At 25.4% G+C, this 17,665-nt stretch overlaps 2 protein-coding genes across 2 annotated transcripts; both read left to right on the plus strand.

Moving 5' to 3' along the window:
* Positions 1-1,880: 1,880 nt before the first annotated feature.
* On the plus strand, positions 1,881-4,538 carry LOC114933424 (uncharacterized). Its single transcript, XM_085485895.1, has 4 exons — positions 1,881-1,897; positions 2,051-2,217; positions 2,697-2,815; positions 3,422-4,538. Exons 1-4 carry the CDS (start codon positions 1,881-1,883, stop codon positions 3,458-3,460), a joined length of 342 nt encoding a protein of 113 aa, XP_085342021.1. The 3' UTR covers positions 3,461-4,538.
* A 5,399-nt stretch (positions 4,539-9,937) lies between these two features.
* Positions 9,938-16,202, plus strand: LOC114933423 (uncharacterized). Its single transcript, XM_029305965.2, has 7 exons — positions 9,938-9,974; positions 10,883-11,323; positions 11,831-11,997; positions 12,486-12,573; positions 13,450-13,893; positions 14,135-14,581; positions 15,086-16,202. Exons 1-7 carry the CDS (start codon positions 9,955-9,957, stop codon positions 15,279-15,281), a joined length of 1,803 nt encoding a protein of 600 aa, XP_029161798.1. The 5' UTR covers positions 9,938-9,954; the 3' UTR covers positions 15,282-16,202.
* Positions 16,203-17,665: the final 1,463 nt, after the last annotated feature.

Below are 17,665 nucleotides of genomic sequence, written 5' to 3' on the forward strand. Positions count from 1 at the left end.
CATATATATCACATCGAAAAATATTAAGGCAGCATATTTCTGATCATTTTTATCAAATCCATCGAATTTAATAAAATATATAATTGAAAATCTTGAAATGGTACATAGTGATAACATAGTGAAATCATGTACAAAGAATAGAATCATGATTTCAAATATTTAGGACGTCTTTATCACAAATATATTATAATATTTAAGTTAACTTAAACATAGCTAATATTATATATATAATAATATACATAATAATTTAATAGTTATAAAGTATTAATATATATATATTGTGCGAAAAAAGAGTCACATGTTTCGAGATAATATTACTGATCAAATCAAGAAAACGAAGTCCAATTAACTATTTTTTATAATAAATTTCTTTGAAGATACTGATTATCTTCCTATTTATTGTCTTTTTTAATAATATAAATTTGCATGTTATTATATTTAGAAATTTTATAATCGATAATTTGTGACATTCTTTATAGATATGAACAAATGTACAATATAATTTTTTAATAAGATATACATATATTCGAATTTAGATAATTTTTTATGTTTTTAAGAATATTGAAAATTTAAATTAAAATAAAGGAGATAAAGTTTAAGTAGCTAATAAAATCTTGTCAATAATATTATACTCAGAAATAAATATTTTTTTCGGTTCTCAATATAAAGAATATAAATATGCTGTTTTCTAAGTCGGGCAATAGAGCCAAAGAAACGAAAAATTAATTACTCGGAACTGTATCTCAATTTGAGATCCCAAAGTTCCATATATAAATTAATTTCGAAACTTACATATGGAGAAATAAACGCGAAAAATATAGGTCCGAAAAGTCGCTGAAGCGGGAATTTTTCGCGATTATTTCTCCATATGTAAGTTTCGAAATTAATTTATATAAGGAACTTTGGGATCTCAAATTGAGATACAGTTCCGAGTAATTAATTTTTCGTTTCTTTGGCTCTATTGCCCGACTTAGAAAACAGAATATTTATATTCAATAATATTATAGTTCTGATTTGTTATGAGTAATTATACAATGTACACATTATTCAACAAGCAAACGTTGTAAAATTAATTATTTCAGCAATTTGTATTTTTTATTTTATATAGCTCAATAAACTATAAATGGATGTGGTATTATATGAGAAGAGATGCGGAGTATGAAATATGCAATATATGTAATATGCCATATACTAGTTTTCACCATTCCAATATGTTTAGACATATCGGACACTCACATCCTAATACAATTTTAAAAAAACAGTTTACTCCAACACAAAACAATGGATTAAAATGTAATTATTGTTCTAAAATTTATATGGCATCCATAAATCTGAGTATATATACACAAAGACACTTGACAAATGATCATAAGCTTAACGAAAATATAGCTAATGAACTCAAAATCTGGGTAAACCAGCAACTTAATGTAATTAAGAAATGTGACACTTGCGATCAATTTAAAGAATCTGATATTTTTAATATAATGGTACATTTAGTCGAAGCTCATCGTGTCATCGTGCTTCCAAAATTTATACCAAGAGGGTAAGAAGAATTTCCGATAAATTAATTATATTCTTATTTATCATATATACGTACATTTGTGTAGAATGAACAGAATTGTTTATAATAAATAAGAAAATAAAATTCAATCTTTTGGAATGTTTTTATTACATATATTTATTATTACGTCAATTTATCTGAGTTTGTTAATATTTTTTTAAACTATACTTTCGGATCAGATTTGCTTTGTTGTATTTCTTGTAATTGTAATTTGTAAGAATTTAGTTAATTGAATATTTATTTTAGTTTAAAACGTGAATCAGGTTTCATAATATTAAATAACCGGTCAAAAATTGTTGCATTTCAATAATATTTATATATGTTACATTTATATGAGTATTTCAAGTTTACAGCGAGAAGTGTTTATATAATAAATGCGTTAAATTAATATTAATAATTTGTAGTCAATAATTATGCATTATGCACATAATTCAAGTAAGATTTTATAACACTGACTAATTCATAATATTGTACTGTAAATTATTCTAGCACATTATCACAAAGATTATACAATCTTTTTCATCGTAATAGGAACATCGCAGATATTCCAACGTCTAGCAGCAATCAGCTGCCAACTTGTAACACTTTGAGACTTTACGTTGATAATTTTTGTTCCGATTTAAATTCTGATAGGGCAGTGGAGTCTACTGAAGAAGGTAATAGAACTAATCTTAAGCGTAATTATTAACATTGCTTTTCGATATAACATAATGCGATATAATCCAAACTTATAAATATATTGAGTATGTTGCGAACTCATAATTTTTTTAATTACCTACATATCATGCATCGACAAAGCATAATTTTTATTTTTTAAATATTTATTAAATATACAAGTTTATTAATATTTCGACCGTTAAAACGAAATGTTGGCAATAATTTGTACTGATTAGTTAGGTCGAAATATTAATAATTTGTATGGTTTTACTCATCACTAGCGACGTATTTAAATTTATCGGTATGTTTTAAATACTTTTTAAAATCATTTTTTAAAATTATTTATTATTTGTACTTGATAGTTATTTTACACATAAAACATTTTACATATTTATATAAACGAAAATTTATTTTGTTATTGATTAATTCAGTAATTGTTATTGTTATATAATTCTGTGAAAATTATCAAATATTGTAGATGATTATCACGATCTTCCTGATATGTCACCATCAAGCAACTTTTTTTCTGCTGATACTAATAATGAAGATATTGATTCGTTTTTTAAAAGTATTGACAAGGACAAGTTATTTAAATCGGTACAGTGGAGTAAAGAGTCATCTAATAAATAATTATTTACACTGCTTTATTAATGTAACATGAAACGAAATGGTACAAAATTATAATGATGATTGTTTTGCGAACATATTTGTCAATTAACTACTTATCGGGCAACTGCGTTTTAAATTATTTACACTTATAATACTATTGTTCGTTATAAAACATAAATTTATTGTTAATTCTGTAAAATTAGTTCTTTAAAAGTATTGAATTAACAAAGATATTTTATTTAAGCTGTTATAATATTTCTATGTCTATTTTCAACGCGTCGCTTAATACGTATTTGTTTTTAATTATTTATAGTAAATAGAATGTATTAAATATTTTTATATTTTGCATGATCTATATTCGGTTTGACAAATTCTTCTCAAGATTATTGCACAGATATTTAATTCTAACGAAAAAATTTAGTTTCGTTGGGATAACGCACTGTCTTCCGCGATTGGTTCTTATTGCCTGTCTTACACTTTAAATTTATATTAATATTAATAGTTTGTATTCAATAATTATGCATTATGCACATAATTCAAGTAAGACTTTATAAGACTGTTTAATTCATAATATTGTACTGTTAATTATTCCAGCTTATTATCACCAAGATTATACAATCTTTTTCATCGTGATAGGAACACCGCAGATATTCCAACGTCTAGCAGCAATCAACAATCAAACTTGTAATACTTTGAGAACTTACGTTGAGAATTTTTGTTCCGATTTAAATCCTGATATGGCAGTGGAGTCTACTGAAGAAGCTAATAGGACTAATCTTAAGCGTAATTATTAACACTGCTTTTTCGATTTAACATAAAGCGATATAACACAAACTTATAAATATATCAAATGTGTTGCAAATTCATAATTTTTTAATTATTTATATATCAAGCATATTTGACAGAGCGAAATTTTTATTTTTTTTATATTTTGTAAATACTTTTCAAAAATATTGTTTTTAACATATATATTATTTGTGCTTAATAGTTATTTTATACATAAAACGTTTTACATATCTATATAAACGAGAATTTATATTGGTATTGTTAAACTACGTTATTGTTATTGTTATAATTATGTAAAAATTATCAAATATTTCAATTGCTAATATTCTTGAAGATATTGCACCCGCTGATAGTGACTAAATTGATTCGATTTTTAATAGCAAAGTAAATCAGTTATTTGAATGTAGTGGAGAAAAGAGTCATTTAATGTAATCTAATGAATAATTATTAACATTGTTTTTTTAATATAATATAAAGCGAAATAGTACGAAATTATAATGACTATTTAGCGAACATAGTGTATGCTAATTAACCACTTATCAGGCGGCCGTTTTAAATTATTTATATTTATAATACTGTTGCTTTTGTTATGAGACATTGTTCATTATAAAACAAATTTATTAGTGATTCTGTAAAATTAGTACTTTAAAAGTATTGTTAACAAAGATATTTTATTTAAGCAAATATAATATTTTAGTGTTTGTTTTCATCGCGTTGCTTAATACGTATTTGTTTTTGAATTATTTATAATAAAGAGAATGTATTAAATATAATTTTATATTTTATATTTGGTTTAATAAATTCGGTTCAATTCTTCTCAAAATTGGAAGACGAATCGGGTATAAGAATATTGAAATAATAATTCATGTGCGCAATGTATCTAATTTGTAACAAATATTCGCAATAAACTTGATTTCATATCGTGTATCGCATTGTTCTTTTTGTACAAGTGTTTCAATTTTAGTTATTTAATCAATTACATTTGTTATACATTTATATAAAGCCGTACAAATTTTAATCTGTAAGTGGATACATTTTGGCTAATATCGATGGAACTGAAAATATAAAATCGTGTGCGTGGATGTGGATACGCATGTGACTGTCCGTCCGACATTAGGAAAAACACATTATATTTGTTTTGGGTCTATAAAACTGTGTTATAGTAAAATACAAAGTCTGTCTCTGCGTAGTAGGTATTCGCATTAACTCAATTATAGGTTTGCGTTATTAATAATGCAATCTATGCCATACATAAACTTATATTGTTAACGTGCACGAAAAGTGAAATGAAACAAATCAAATGATAGAAGTAAACGAAACACGGAATATACGTATAATTCTTGAATGTATACATGTGTATTTTGTTTATTAAATTAAAAATACACGAAAATTTATTGGACAACGATCTGATATTTTTCTATCAATCGATCCGTTACATATTCGCTGTAGAAATTGGCAGTGTAAAATATGCAGCGCTATATGACCCTTTTTGCTGTATTCTTTCTTTAAAAAAAGACATGTTAATAGAGTAAATTTAATTTTAATCGAAGTATTGAGGCCACTTTTTCGCGATGCTGGTTCGGGTTGTCTCGACGTTTGCTTCGCGACTTCAATCACAGTCAAATCGTTTTACAGCTTTACAGTTTGTGGTTAAACTGAATATTATTTTAATTTGCCGAGTTCCTATTACGCACATAATTTTATGTTTATGTCATTGAATTTCTATTATGTATATAATTTTAATTCACCGAATTACTATTATGAGCATAATTTTAGTTTGCTAAATTTTTACTATGCACAAAATTTTAATTTGTCGTATTTCTTTTATGCAAATAATTTTAATTCGCTGAATTTTTATTGCGTACATAATTTTAATTAACTTTTTTTTTAGTTTTAATTTTCCTAATCTTAGTATTATTTCACCTGGGGTTTGTTTTACTTTTCTATAGTTTAGCTTTATTTTTTCTAATATTAGTTTTTAATATTAGCTAATTGAAAAAAAGAGAAATCATATTGCAGTATAATTCCCTCCCAAAAAAAAAAAAATAATTTTAGTAATCTGCATTTAAATAATTATACAGATTTTTTTACATAATATATATTCAGATTAATTATATTTATTCAAAAGTGTTATACACAATATTGTATTCAAATCAGATATTTCACAATAAAATTATAATATGTGATACAATAAAAGGCCAACTTAACGAGCTTATAAGATATTAATTTAAAAAAAATTTTTTTATTATTTTACGTCATAATATAATGTTACAAAAGATAAACGTTTTGACTGTACGACAGTCTTTTTCAATATCATTATCTCTATGCTAATATGTCAAAAAATTAAATCATTTAGTTAGATCGAACTTATTATAAATACAACATTTATGGAATTATAATGTGAAGAACGCAGTACAATATTCATGTTTTGTTGGCTTGAGTTAAAGCGTCAGATTTCTGTATTTCATGCTGTTATATTATGTACCAACGCTGTGAATCAATTAATATATCAACTCAAATATTACATATTACCTATATATAGATTTTTAATAAATAGTGTTAACTTACTTTTGTGTCACATCAATTGGCAAAAATGAATTTGTTAATGTAATTAAATTCATTTTAACTTTAACGTTCTTCACATTCAATGATACGATCTATAAACAAATACATGGAACTCCTATGGGATCGCCTTTATCTCCAATCATTGCGGATATTGTCATGCAAGATGTAGAAACTAAGATTCTTGATACCATAAATGTAAATTTAAAATTTTACTATCGCTATGTCGATGACATCTTGGTTTGCATGCCGGATGATCAGGTCGCATATTTAGTAGAAAAATTTAATGATTGTCACGATAGATTAAAATTCACAATGGAAAGAGAGGACAACCGTTGCATAAGTTTTTTAGATATTTCACTCAAAATTATAAATAACATAATATATATAGATTGGTTTCAGAAAAAAACATTTTCGGGTAGAACACTCTCATATTCAAATCATCCTATGTGCCACAAAAAAAGTGTAATATATAATTTAGTAGACCGATCAATATTATTATCACATTCTAGTTTTCATAGTAAAAATTTAACATTAATCATAGAGATTTTATTGAGCAATAGTTATCCTCTTGATCTCATTTTCTCAGAAATTAATAAAAGACTAAAGTTCCTTATTGGTAATAGATTAAACAAAGAGATGACTCAAGATACAAATAACGAAGACATAAATAACGACAGAAAGAAAAAATTCATAGCGATACCATATATTGAAAGAATCTCGGAATTAGTAGCATCAGAATTAAAGAAATCGAATATAATAGTAGGATACAGATGTCTAAAAAAATTAAAGAGAGTCATAAAAACACAAAAAGACAGAGATAAGCTCCAAAATAATTCGGGGGTCATATATAAGAGATCGTGTAATAATTGTGATGCTACATATGTAGGACAAACGAAAAGACAATTAGGCACAAGAGTAAATGAACATAAAAATAATATTAGATTGGATTCTGCAAGACACTCGGTGGTTTCGAATCATATTGTAAAGTTTACGCATAATTTCAATTGGAACGACACAAAAATCCTAGATTACGAAAAGAATTATTACAAAAGGTTGATATCAGAAATGATACACATTAAAGAAGAAAAAAACAGTATCAACCTAAAAAAGGACACCGAGCGTCTTGACGGTTCTTATTTTGATATTTTAGAAAAATTGTCTACGTCATCTAAGGAATTGGGTATATATACAGCGCGCCGACATTGCAAAATACAGATATCAAATTGTTTTTTTAAAAAAAGTACACATTGTGATTATGTCATTTAAAAAGAAATAATTTTTTAAATAAGTGTTATGGTCGTGACACAGAAGTAAGTTAACACTATTTATTAAAAATCTAATAATTAATATGTAATATTTGAGTTGATATATTAATTGATTCACAGCGTTGCTACATAATATAACAGCATGAAATACAGAAATCTGACGCTTTAACTCAAGCCAACAAAACATGAATATTGTACTGTGTTCTTCACATTATAATTCCATAAATGTTGTATTTATAATAAGTTCGATCTAACTAAATAATTTAATTTTTTGACATATTAGCATAGAGATAATGATATTGAAAAAGACTGTCGTACAGTCGAAACGTTTATCTTTTGTAACATTATATTATGACGTAAAATAATAAAAAATTTTTTTTTAAATTAATATCTTATAAGCTCGTTAAGTTGGCCTTTTATTGTATCACATATTTTAATTGTATACGAGCCGAAGTTTAATTTATAATATATTTAATATATATTTAATAAATTTATAGTTTGCGATTGCAAGACAATCGCGATTGCATGCAGAAAATTTAAATAGGATCAAATACAAAACTCTTTTAATTTGCCTTTGTTCAATTTCTCCTAAATTTGTGATATATAATTTATTCTATAAATATAGATTAAATTTTAATTTTTAATAACGCGGCATTCGAGCAACGATTTTAACGTGTGTTCAAAAATTCAAACGACGTCAATTCTCTTTGTTTGCTATTCTGAGAATGAACATTTGCTTTCTCGACGCCTCGGTGTCTCGAACTCAAAATAAGAATGAAATGGCGAATGAGAATGGCAGAAATGTTACATTACGTAGATAATTAGTCAACAAAACCTGTATAGATACCTTTGTCTCTCCTCTATTTTTTTTTTAGTATTACACAACAATATATTTTAAATATAAATTTTTCTTAAAAAATCAAAAAATTTTATATTTTATATTTTATATTTTTTAAATAAATACAATAAATAATTATTCTATTTTATAATGTATAAAATATTTTGTAATTTAATTCAGATTATAAAAAAACAAATAGTATTTTCTAATTTAAATATTCTTATAGTAACAATACTGTACATTTTGTATTTCAAATATTATTTTGATTACGTGTAATTTGCTTTAATAAATTATTTTAGAAAGCTCAAGAAGAGGTACAATATATAGAGGAAAATTTCATTCAATTAATCAAATAAATTGTGCATTATTTAATAATTCATATCACTTATTTCGAAAAACATGAAAGCAGTCTTTCTAGCTCTCTGTTTTTGTAGTAAAATTAATGAAACAAAATGCCACATTTTTTTAACGCTAAAATTTTTCCAATTGACGGATAGAAGCAAGTATTGTAATTGTTGTGTAAAGTATGTAATCATCTAAACACATACAACATTTTTGGATATTTAACATATGTATATATTCAATAAAGTTATTAAAATATTTACGTAAATATTTATGCTTTTAAAAAACAAAAATTAAAGTTTAAAGAGCAGGCAATATAACTAAAATGATTAGCTGTCTAATAATGTAAGTTAGTAACGTGCTCTTAATAAAAGTTCTTTTCAAATAAATTTTATAACAATAACACAATTAAACAAAAATTTTAATTACCTGAAATATTTAGAGAAATATATAATTCCAAATTTAGAATATAAAAAGGACCGTTAATTTCAGAAACACACACCACACATTCAGCCTTTTAATATGTAATTAAAAAATTTCGGATAGAAATACGCGCTGATAAATCGACGAGGTTCGTGCGCGATATTCGCGATTTCTTCGCCGAATGTTCAGTGAAAGATAAAATATAGTGAGTGTAGTGGCTAATTCTCTGGAATAAGTGAAATGAATTTTGGAATATAATATATAATGAGGTTCGGGAATGTCCTCCGATAAGAGAATCTTAAAAAAAGCGGTGACGCGAAAACATCGGTTTTATTCGCGTGCAAATAAACTCTCGCATATTTTCGCGTTTTACCGAAACGCGTCGAAAATGTGCTAAACCTAAAACCCGGGCGTTGCCTTGAGTTGCGAATGAAAAAAAGTAACGAAAGCATATTTCGTAGTGTTTTTACGAGGATAGTTCTCGGACGCAGAAGTTGATCTCCTGTAGAAGAAATGAATATGGTACTGGCGAAGAATCCGGAGTACAACGAGAACGCGATATTTTGACAGAAAAAAATTTAGATGAATAAAAAAAAAATCTTCATAATTTGGAAAGTTTCTAACGTTCTTATATATTTTTATATAAGTGATTATAATTTTTTAAATTGTTTCCTAAACGGTGAAATTATCCGCATTGGATTATTACTATATATAATCGTGAAAATTGAAAAACACATTAGGCAGTTTTAATATCTGTGTATCAATATTTACATTTTTAGAACGAATCAACATCTTCTCGCAACCTCTATACTTTTTCTATTATCAACATTTCTTGACATATATATTTTTCGTTTAAATAATTTTTCCTTTATAATCCACAGTAGTGCACGATCTACAGAGCAATCATCATGGCAGAAAAGTCAAATAGGTCAGAATACGATGAAAAGTAATACCAATTTATGAGATTATGGATCAATTATATCATCTCTGTCGTGCATTTTAATCGGTTGATTAAATTTAAAAATTGTCAACTTAAAACTGATCAACTTTATCTACATTTAAAATAATCTGTGCTTTGCCGTTTGAAATCTTTAAATTGAATCGGTCGATTAAAATAATCGAAAATGGTGAAGTGGCCTATATATCACATTAAAAAATAAGGCAACATATTTGTGATAATTTTTATCAAATCCATAAAATATAGAAAAAATATAATTGAAAACCTTAAAAAGGTACATAATGGTCACTTAGTAAAATCATGTACAACGAATAGAATCATGATTTCAAATATTTAGGACGTCTTTTATCACAAACATATTATAATATTTAAGTTAACATATAAATATAGTCGTAAAGTTAAGTATAAATATATATACAAAGTGCGAAAAAATATCACAACTTTCGAGATAATATTATTGATCAAAACAAAAAAACAATGTCCAATTATTTAATTTTTATAATAAATATCTTTGAAGATACTGACTATCTTCCTATTTATTGTCTTTTTTAATAATATAAATTTGCATGTTATTATATTTAGAACTTTTATAATCGATAATTTGTGACATTCTTTATAGATATGAACAAATGTACAATATAATTTTTTAATAAGATATACATATATTCGAAATTAGATAATTTTTTATGTTTTTAAGAATATTGAAAATTTAAAATTAAATAAAGGAGATAAAGTTTAAGTAGATAATAAAATCTTGTCAATAATATTATAGTTTTGATTTGTTATCAGTAATTGTATTGTACAATGTACACATTATTCAACAAGCAAACATTATAATATTAATTATTCCAGCAATTTGTATTTTTTATTTTATATAGCTCAATAAAATATAGATGGATGTGGTATTATTTGAGAAGAGATGAGAGTACGGAGTATGAAATATGCAATATATGTAATATGCCATATACTAGTTCTCACCATTTCACCATGCTTAACCATATCGCACACGCACATCCTATTACAATTTTGAAAAAACACTTTACTCTAACACAAAACAACGGAATAAAATGTAATTATTGTCCTAAAATTTATATGGCATCCATAAATCTGAGTAAATATACACGAAATCACTTGACAAATGAACATAAGCTTAACGAAAATATAGCTAATGAACTCAAAATCTGGGTAAACGACCAACTTCTTTTAATTAAGAAATGCGAATCTTGCGATCAATTTAAAGATTCTGATATTTTTAATAAAATGGTACATTTAGTCGAAACTCATCGTGTCATCGTGCTTCCAAAATTTATACCAACAGGGTAAGAAGAATTTCCAATAAATTAATTATATTGTTATTTATCATTAATGCGTACATTTGTGTAGAATGAACAAAATTGTTTATAATAAATAAAACAATAAAATTCAATTATTAGGAATGTGTTTATTACATATATTTATTATCACGTCAATTTATCTGAGTTAGTTAATATTTTATTAAAATTTACTTTTAGACCAGATTTGCTCTGTTTCATTTCTTGAAATCGTAATTTGTAAAAATTTATTTAATTAAATATTTATTTTAATATAAATTGTGAATCAGGGTTTATAATATTAAATAACCGGACAAAAATTGTGGCTTTTCAATAATATTTATATATGTTACATTTATATGAGTATTTCAAGTTTACAGCGAGAAGTGTTTATATAATAAAAACGTTAAATTAATATTAATAGTTTGTATTCAATAATTATGCATTATGCACATGATACCAATAAGACTTTATAACACTGACTAATTTATAATATTGTACTGTTAATTATTCCAGCTTATTATCATCAAGATTATACAATCTTTTTCATCGTGATAGGAACACCGCAGATATTCCAACGTCTAGCAGCAATCAGCTGCAAACTTGTAACACTTTGAGAACTTACGTTGATAATTTTTGTTCCGATTTAAGTTCTGATAGGGCAGTGGAGTCTACTAAAGAAGGTAATAGAACTAATCTTAAGCGTAATTATTAACACTGCTTTTACGATTTAACATAAAGCGATATAACACAAACTTATAAATCAAAACTTATAAATATCAAATGTGTTGCAAACTAATAATTTTTTAATTATTTATATATCAAGCATCGACAGAGCAAAATTTTTATTTTTTAAATAATTATTAAATATACAAGTTTATTAATATTTCGACCGTTAAAACGAAATGTTGGCAATAATTTGTACTGGCCAGTTAGGTCGAAATATTAATAACTTGTATGGTTTTACTCATCACTAGCGACTTATTTAAATCTATCGGTGTTTTAAATACTTTTTAAATAATTTTTTTATAATTATTTATTATTTGTACTTGATAGTTATTTTACACATAAAACATTTTACATATTCATATAAACGAGAATTTATTTTGTTATTGATTAATTCGATAATTATATTGTTATATAATTTTGTACAAATTATCAAATATTTTAGATGATACTGGCAATCTTTCTGATATTGCACCATCAAGCAGCTTACCCTCTGCTTATACTGCTGAAGATATGTCAGATGTTCAGGCAAGGTAACACCAGTTTATGAGATTATGGGCCAATTATATCATTTCTGTCGTGCATTTTAATCGGTTGATTAAATTTAAAAATTGCCAACTTAAAACTGATCAACTTTATCTATATTTAAAATAATCTGTACTTTGTTGTTTGAAATTCTTAAATTGAATCGGTCGATGAAAATAATCGGAGATGGGAAATTGGCCTATGTATCACATCGAAAATAATAAGGCAACATATTTGTGATAATTTTTATCAAATCCATTGAATATAGAAAAAATATAATTGAAAACCTTGAAAGATCATAATGGTCACTTAATAAAATCATGTACAACGAATAGTATCATGATTTCAAATATTTAGGACGTTTTTATCACAAATATATTATAATATTTAAGTTATAAATATACTCATAAAGTTAAGTATAAATATATATACAAGGTGCAAAAAAAGGTCACATATTTCGAGATAATATTATTTGTCAAAACAAGAAAACAAAGTCTAATTAACATGAGTTTTACAATTAATATCGTTGAAGATATTGGCTATCTTTCTATTTGTGTTTATTGTCTTTTTTTATAACTTAAATTTGCGTCCTATTATATTTAAAATTTTTATAATCGATAATTTGTGACAATCTTTATAGGTATGAACAAATGTACAATTTAATTTAAAGATACAGATATTCGTAGTTGGATAATTTTCATGTTTTTAAGAATATTGAAAGTTAAATTTATATGAAGGGGATAAAGTTTAAATAGATAATTAAGATCTTATTAATAATATTAGTTGTGATTTGTTATCAGTAATTTTACATTGTACACATTATTCAACAAGCAAACATTACAATATTAATTATTCCAGCAATTTGTATTTTTTATTTTATATAGCTCAATAAACTATAGATGGATGTGGTATTATTTGAGAAGAGATACGAAGTATGAAATATGTAATATTTGTGATGAGAAATATTGTTCGACTCACATTGTATATATGAAAGCACATATACAAAAAGAACATCCTGATATTCATAATAAATCGGAAGAAACACCTTTTTTTACAATAAGGAACAACGAAATAAAATGTAATTATTGTCTGCAAATTTATAAGCCTTCTTTTCGTCTAAATTGGTATATGCAACGTCACATTATAGATAAGCATAAACTTAACGAAAATATAGCTAATAAACTCAAAATCTGGGTAAATCAGCAACTTGATATAATTGAGAAATGTGAGACTTGCAAACAATTTGAGAAATTGGATATTTTCAATTTCATGGTACATTTACACAGAATTCATGATGTCACTGTACCTTCAAACTTTATACCAACAGGGTAAAAAGAATTTCCGATAAATCTATTATATTGTTTTTTTATTATTTATACGTACATTTGTGTACACAGAATTGTTTTTAATAAATAAAAAAATAAAATTCAAACATTAAAAATGTGCTTATTATATATATTTATATTAATATGTGTACAGTATAATATATATTATACTGTAAACATTACTCAACAAGCAAACATTACAATATTAATTATTCCAGCAATTTGTATTTTTTATTCTTCACAGGTTAAAAAATTGTACATGGATGTGGTATTATTTGAAAAATGATACAAAGATTGAAATATGCAATATTTGTGATTATCAGAATACCATTGCACACCGTTCCAAAATGCTTGGGCATGTGTCAGGCTTACATTTTGGAAAGGATCAACCTTCAGAATTAGATAATACTTTTACTCCTACTGAAACAAACGGATTAAAATGTAATTATTGTTCTACAATTTGTATGCCATCCTTGAATCCATGTACGAAGATACAATGGCATATAATAGAAAAACATAAACTTAACGAAGATATAGCTAATGAACTCAAAACCTGGGTAAACGTCCAACTTCCTTTAATTGAGAAATGCGAATCGTGCAATCAATTAAAAAAATTTAATATTTTTAATATAATGGTACATTTAGTCGAAGCTCATCGTGTCATCGTACCTCCAAAATTTATACCAACACGGTAAGAATTTCCTATAAATTAATTATATTGTTACTTATTATTTACACGTACATTTGTGTAGAATGAACAGAATTGTTTATAATAAATAAGAAAATAAAATTCAATCTTTTGGAATGTGTTTATTACATATATTTATATTTACGTCAATTTATTTTAATTAGTTCATACTTTATTAAAATATACTTTCGGACCTGCTTTGCTCTGTTGTATTTCTTGTAATTGTAATTTGTAAGAATTTATTTAATTAAATATTTATTTTAATATAAATTGTGAATCAGGGTTTTTAATATTAAATAACCGGACAAAAATTGTTACATTTTAACAATATTTATATACGTTACATTTATATTAGTATTTCAAGTTTACAGCGAGAAGTGTTAATATAATAAAAGCGTTAAATTAATATTAATAGTTTGTATTCAATAATTATGCATTATGCACACAATTCAAGTAAGACTTTATAACACTGACTAATTCATAATATTGTACTGTTAATTGTTCCAGCTTATTATCACCAAGATTATACAATCTTTTTCATCGTGATAGGAACACCGCAGATATTTCAACGTTTAGCAGCAATCAGCTGCAAACTTGTAAGAAGAGAATTTACGTTGATAATTTTTGTTCCGATTTAAATTCTGATAGGGCAGTGGAGTCTACTGAAGAAGGTAATAGAACTAATCTTAAGCGTAATTATTAACAACTGCTTTTTCGATTTAACATAAAGCGATATAACACAAACTTATAAATATATCAAATGTGTTGCAAACTCATAATTTTTTAATTATCTATATATCAAGCATAATTGACAGAGCGAAATTTTTATTTTTTTTATATTTTGTAAATACTTTTTAAAAATATTGTTTTTAACATATATATTATTTGTGCTTAATAGTTATTTTATACATAAAACGTTTTACATACCTATATAAACGAGAATTTATATTGGTATTGTTAAACTCAGTTATTGTTATTGTTATAATTATGTAAAAATTATCAAATATTTCAATTGCTAATATTCTTGAAGATATTGCACCCGCTGATAGTGACTAAATTGATTCGATTTTTAATAGCAAAGTAAATCAGTTATTTGAATGTAGTGGAGAAAAGAGTCATTTAATGTAATCTAATGAATAATTATTAACATTGTTTTTTTAATATAATATAAAGCGAAATAGTACGAAATTATAATGATTATTTTGCGAACATAGTGTAAGCTAATTAACCACTTATCAGGCAGCCGTTTTAAATTATTTATATTTATAATACTTTTGCTTTTGTTATAAGACATTGTTCATTATAAAACAAATTACATTAGTAATTCTGTAAAATTACTACTTTAAAAGTATTGTTAACAAAGATATTTTATTTAAGCAAATATAATATTTTTGTGTTTGTTTTCATCGCATTGCTTAATACGTATTTGTTTTTGAATTATTTATAGTAAAGAGAATGTATTAAATATAATTTTATATTTTATATTCGGTTTAATAAATTCGGTTCAATTCTTCTCAAAATTGGAAGACGAATCGGGTATAAGAATATTGAAATAATAATTGATGTGCGCAATGTATCTAATTTGTAACAAATATTCACAATAAACTTGATTCCATATCGTGTATCGCATTGTTCTTTTTGTACAAGTGTTTCAATTTTAGTTATTTAATCAATTACATTTGTTATACATTTATATAGAGCCGTACAAATTTTAATCTGTAAGTATATACATTTTGGTTAATATCGATGGAAATGAAAATATAAAATGGAGTGAGTGAATGTAAATAGTATGTGAATGTCTGTCCGACATTAGGAAAAACACATTATTAGTTCTGAGTCTATAAAACTCTCTGTGATAGCAAAAGACAAAGCCTGTCTCGGCATAGTATATGTTCGCTTATTTATTAATTTTGATTAACTCAATTATAGTTTTCCGTTATTAATAAAGCACTCCATGCCAAGAATAAATTTATATTGTTAACACGCACGAATAGTGAAATGAAACAAATCAAATAGAAGCAAACGAAAGTCACGGAACATATAATTCTCAAACATGTAAATAACCATGTACACGTATTTCGTTTATTAATTTAAAAATACACTAAAATTAATTGGACAGCAATCTAATATTTCAATCGACCCGTCATTGAGACATAGTCATAGTTGTAGTAATTGGCAGTGAAAAATATGCAGTGTTATAGGGCCTTCTCTCTTTTTCGCTATATTATAAAAAAAGTACTTACAATTAGTTCTTAAAATACAAGTAAGCTCTCTTATTTTTATTGCTCCATTTATTAAGAACGAATGATTGTTATCAGTTTTTCTATTATAATTAAACTTGTATTATACATATTTTAGATTTTGTATATTTATGGAATGGGTCATTTTTTAAAATTTATATAAACTAATGTAAAAGCTACATTGCATTTATATAATCATAAACGGCAATGATATTCTCTTGATTGCCGATATTGTTTTACTGTTTAAGTTCTACTATTTAAGTATATTTATGTGCTAAATATGATTCTAAATCATAATTATCTGAAAATTATTCTAATTAATTTAGGATAAAGATAATAAATACTTTTTTTCATGTGAAATGCAGAGATATATAGATAATATACACATTTTTATTATCTATATAAAAATAAGAAGACGCGAAAGTTTGATCTACATGATCATCTATATCTATATAATTTTATTTAGATAACAAACATTGTGTATGACTTATACTTGTAAATTTGATTGATTAGTGCATTTAACATGCGCTTACAGAAGAGCATATATATATATATATATATATATATGCTCTTATAGCTAATGAAGTGTACGTTGAACTCTTATATCGTGCATAGGCACTTCGGACGAATGCAGCTAAGCCTAAGTTTTAATAAGAAACGCACAATCTCATTTAACGCTACAGCAACCGCGAAGAAGTGTCCGCACAGGGCCGCATGAACGTTCCCACGTAAAACGAAAGTGTGCACGTCATCATATGTATAAATAGATCCGTTCGTCTGCACGATGATACGGCCCTATATTGGAGGAGTTATTTTTGAAAGCCACATCTCGTGAGTTGTTATAGCT

The sequence above is a fragment of the Nylanderia fulva genome, unplaced genomic scaffold (genome assembly GCF_048542155.1).
Source record: "Nylanderia fulva isolate GAGA-0341 unplaced genomic scaffold, ASM4854215v1 Scaffold4, whole genome shotgun sequence".
NCBI lineage: Eukaryota > Metazoa > Arthropoda > Insecta > Hymenoptera > Formicidae > Nylanderia > Nylanderia fulva.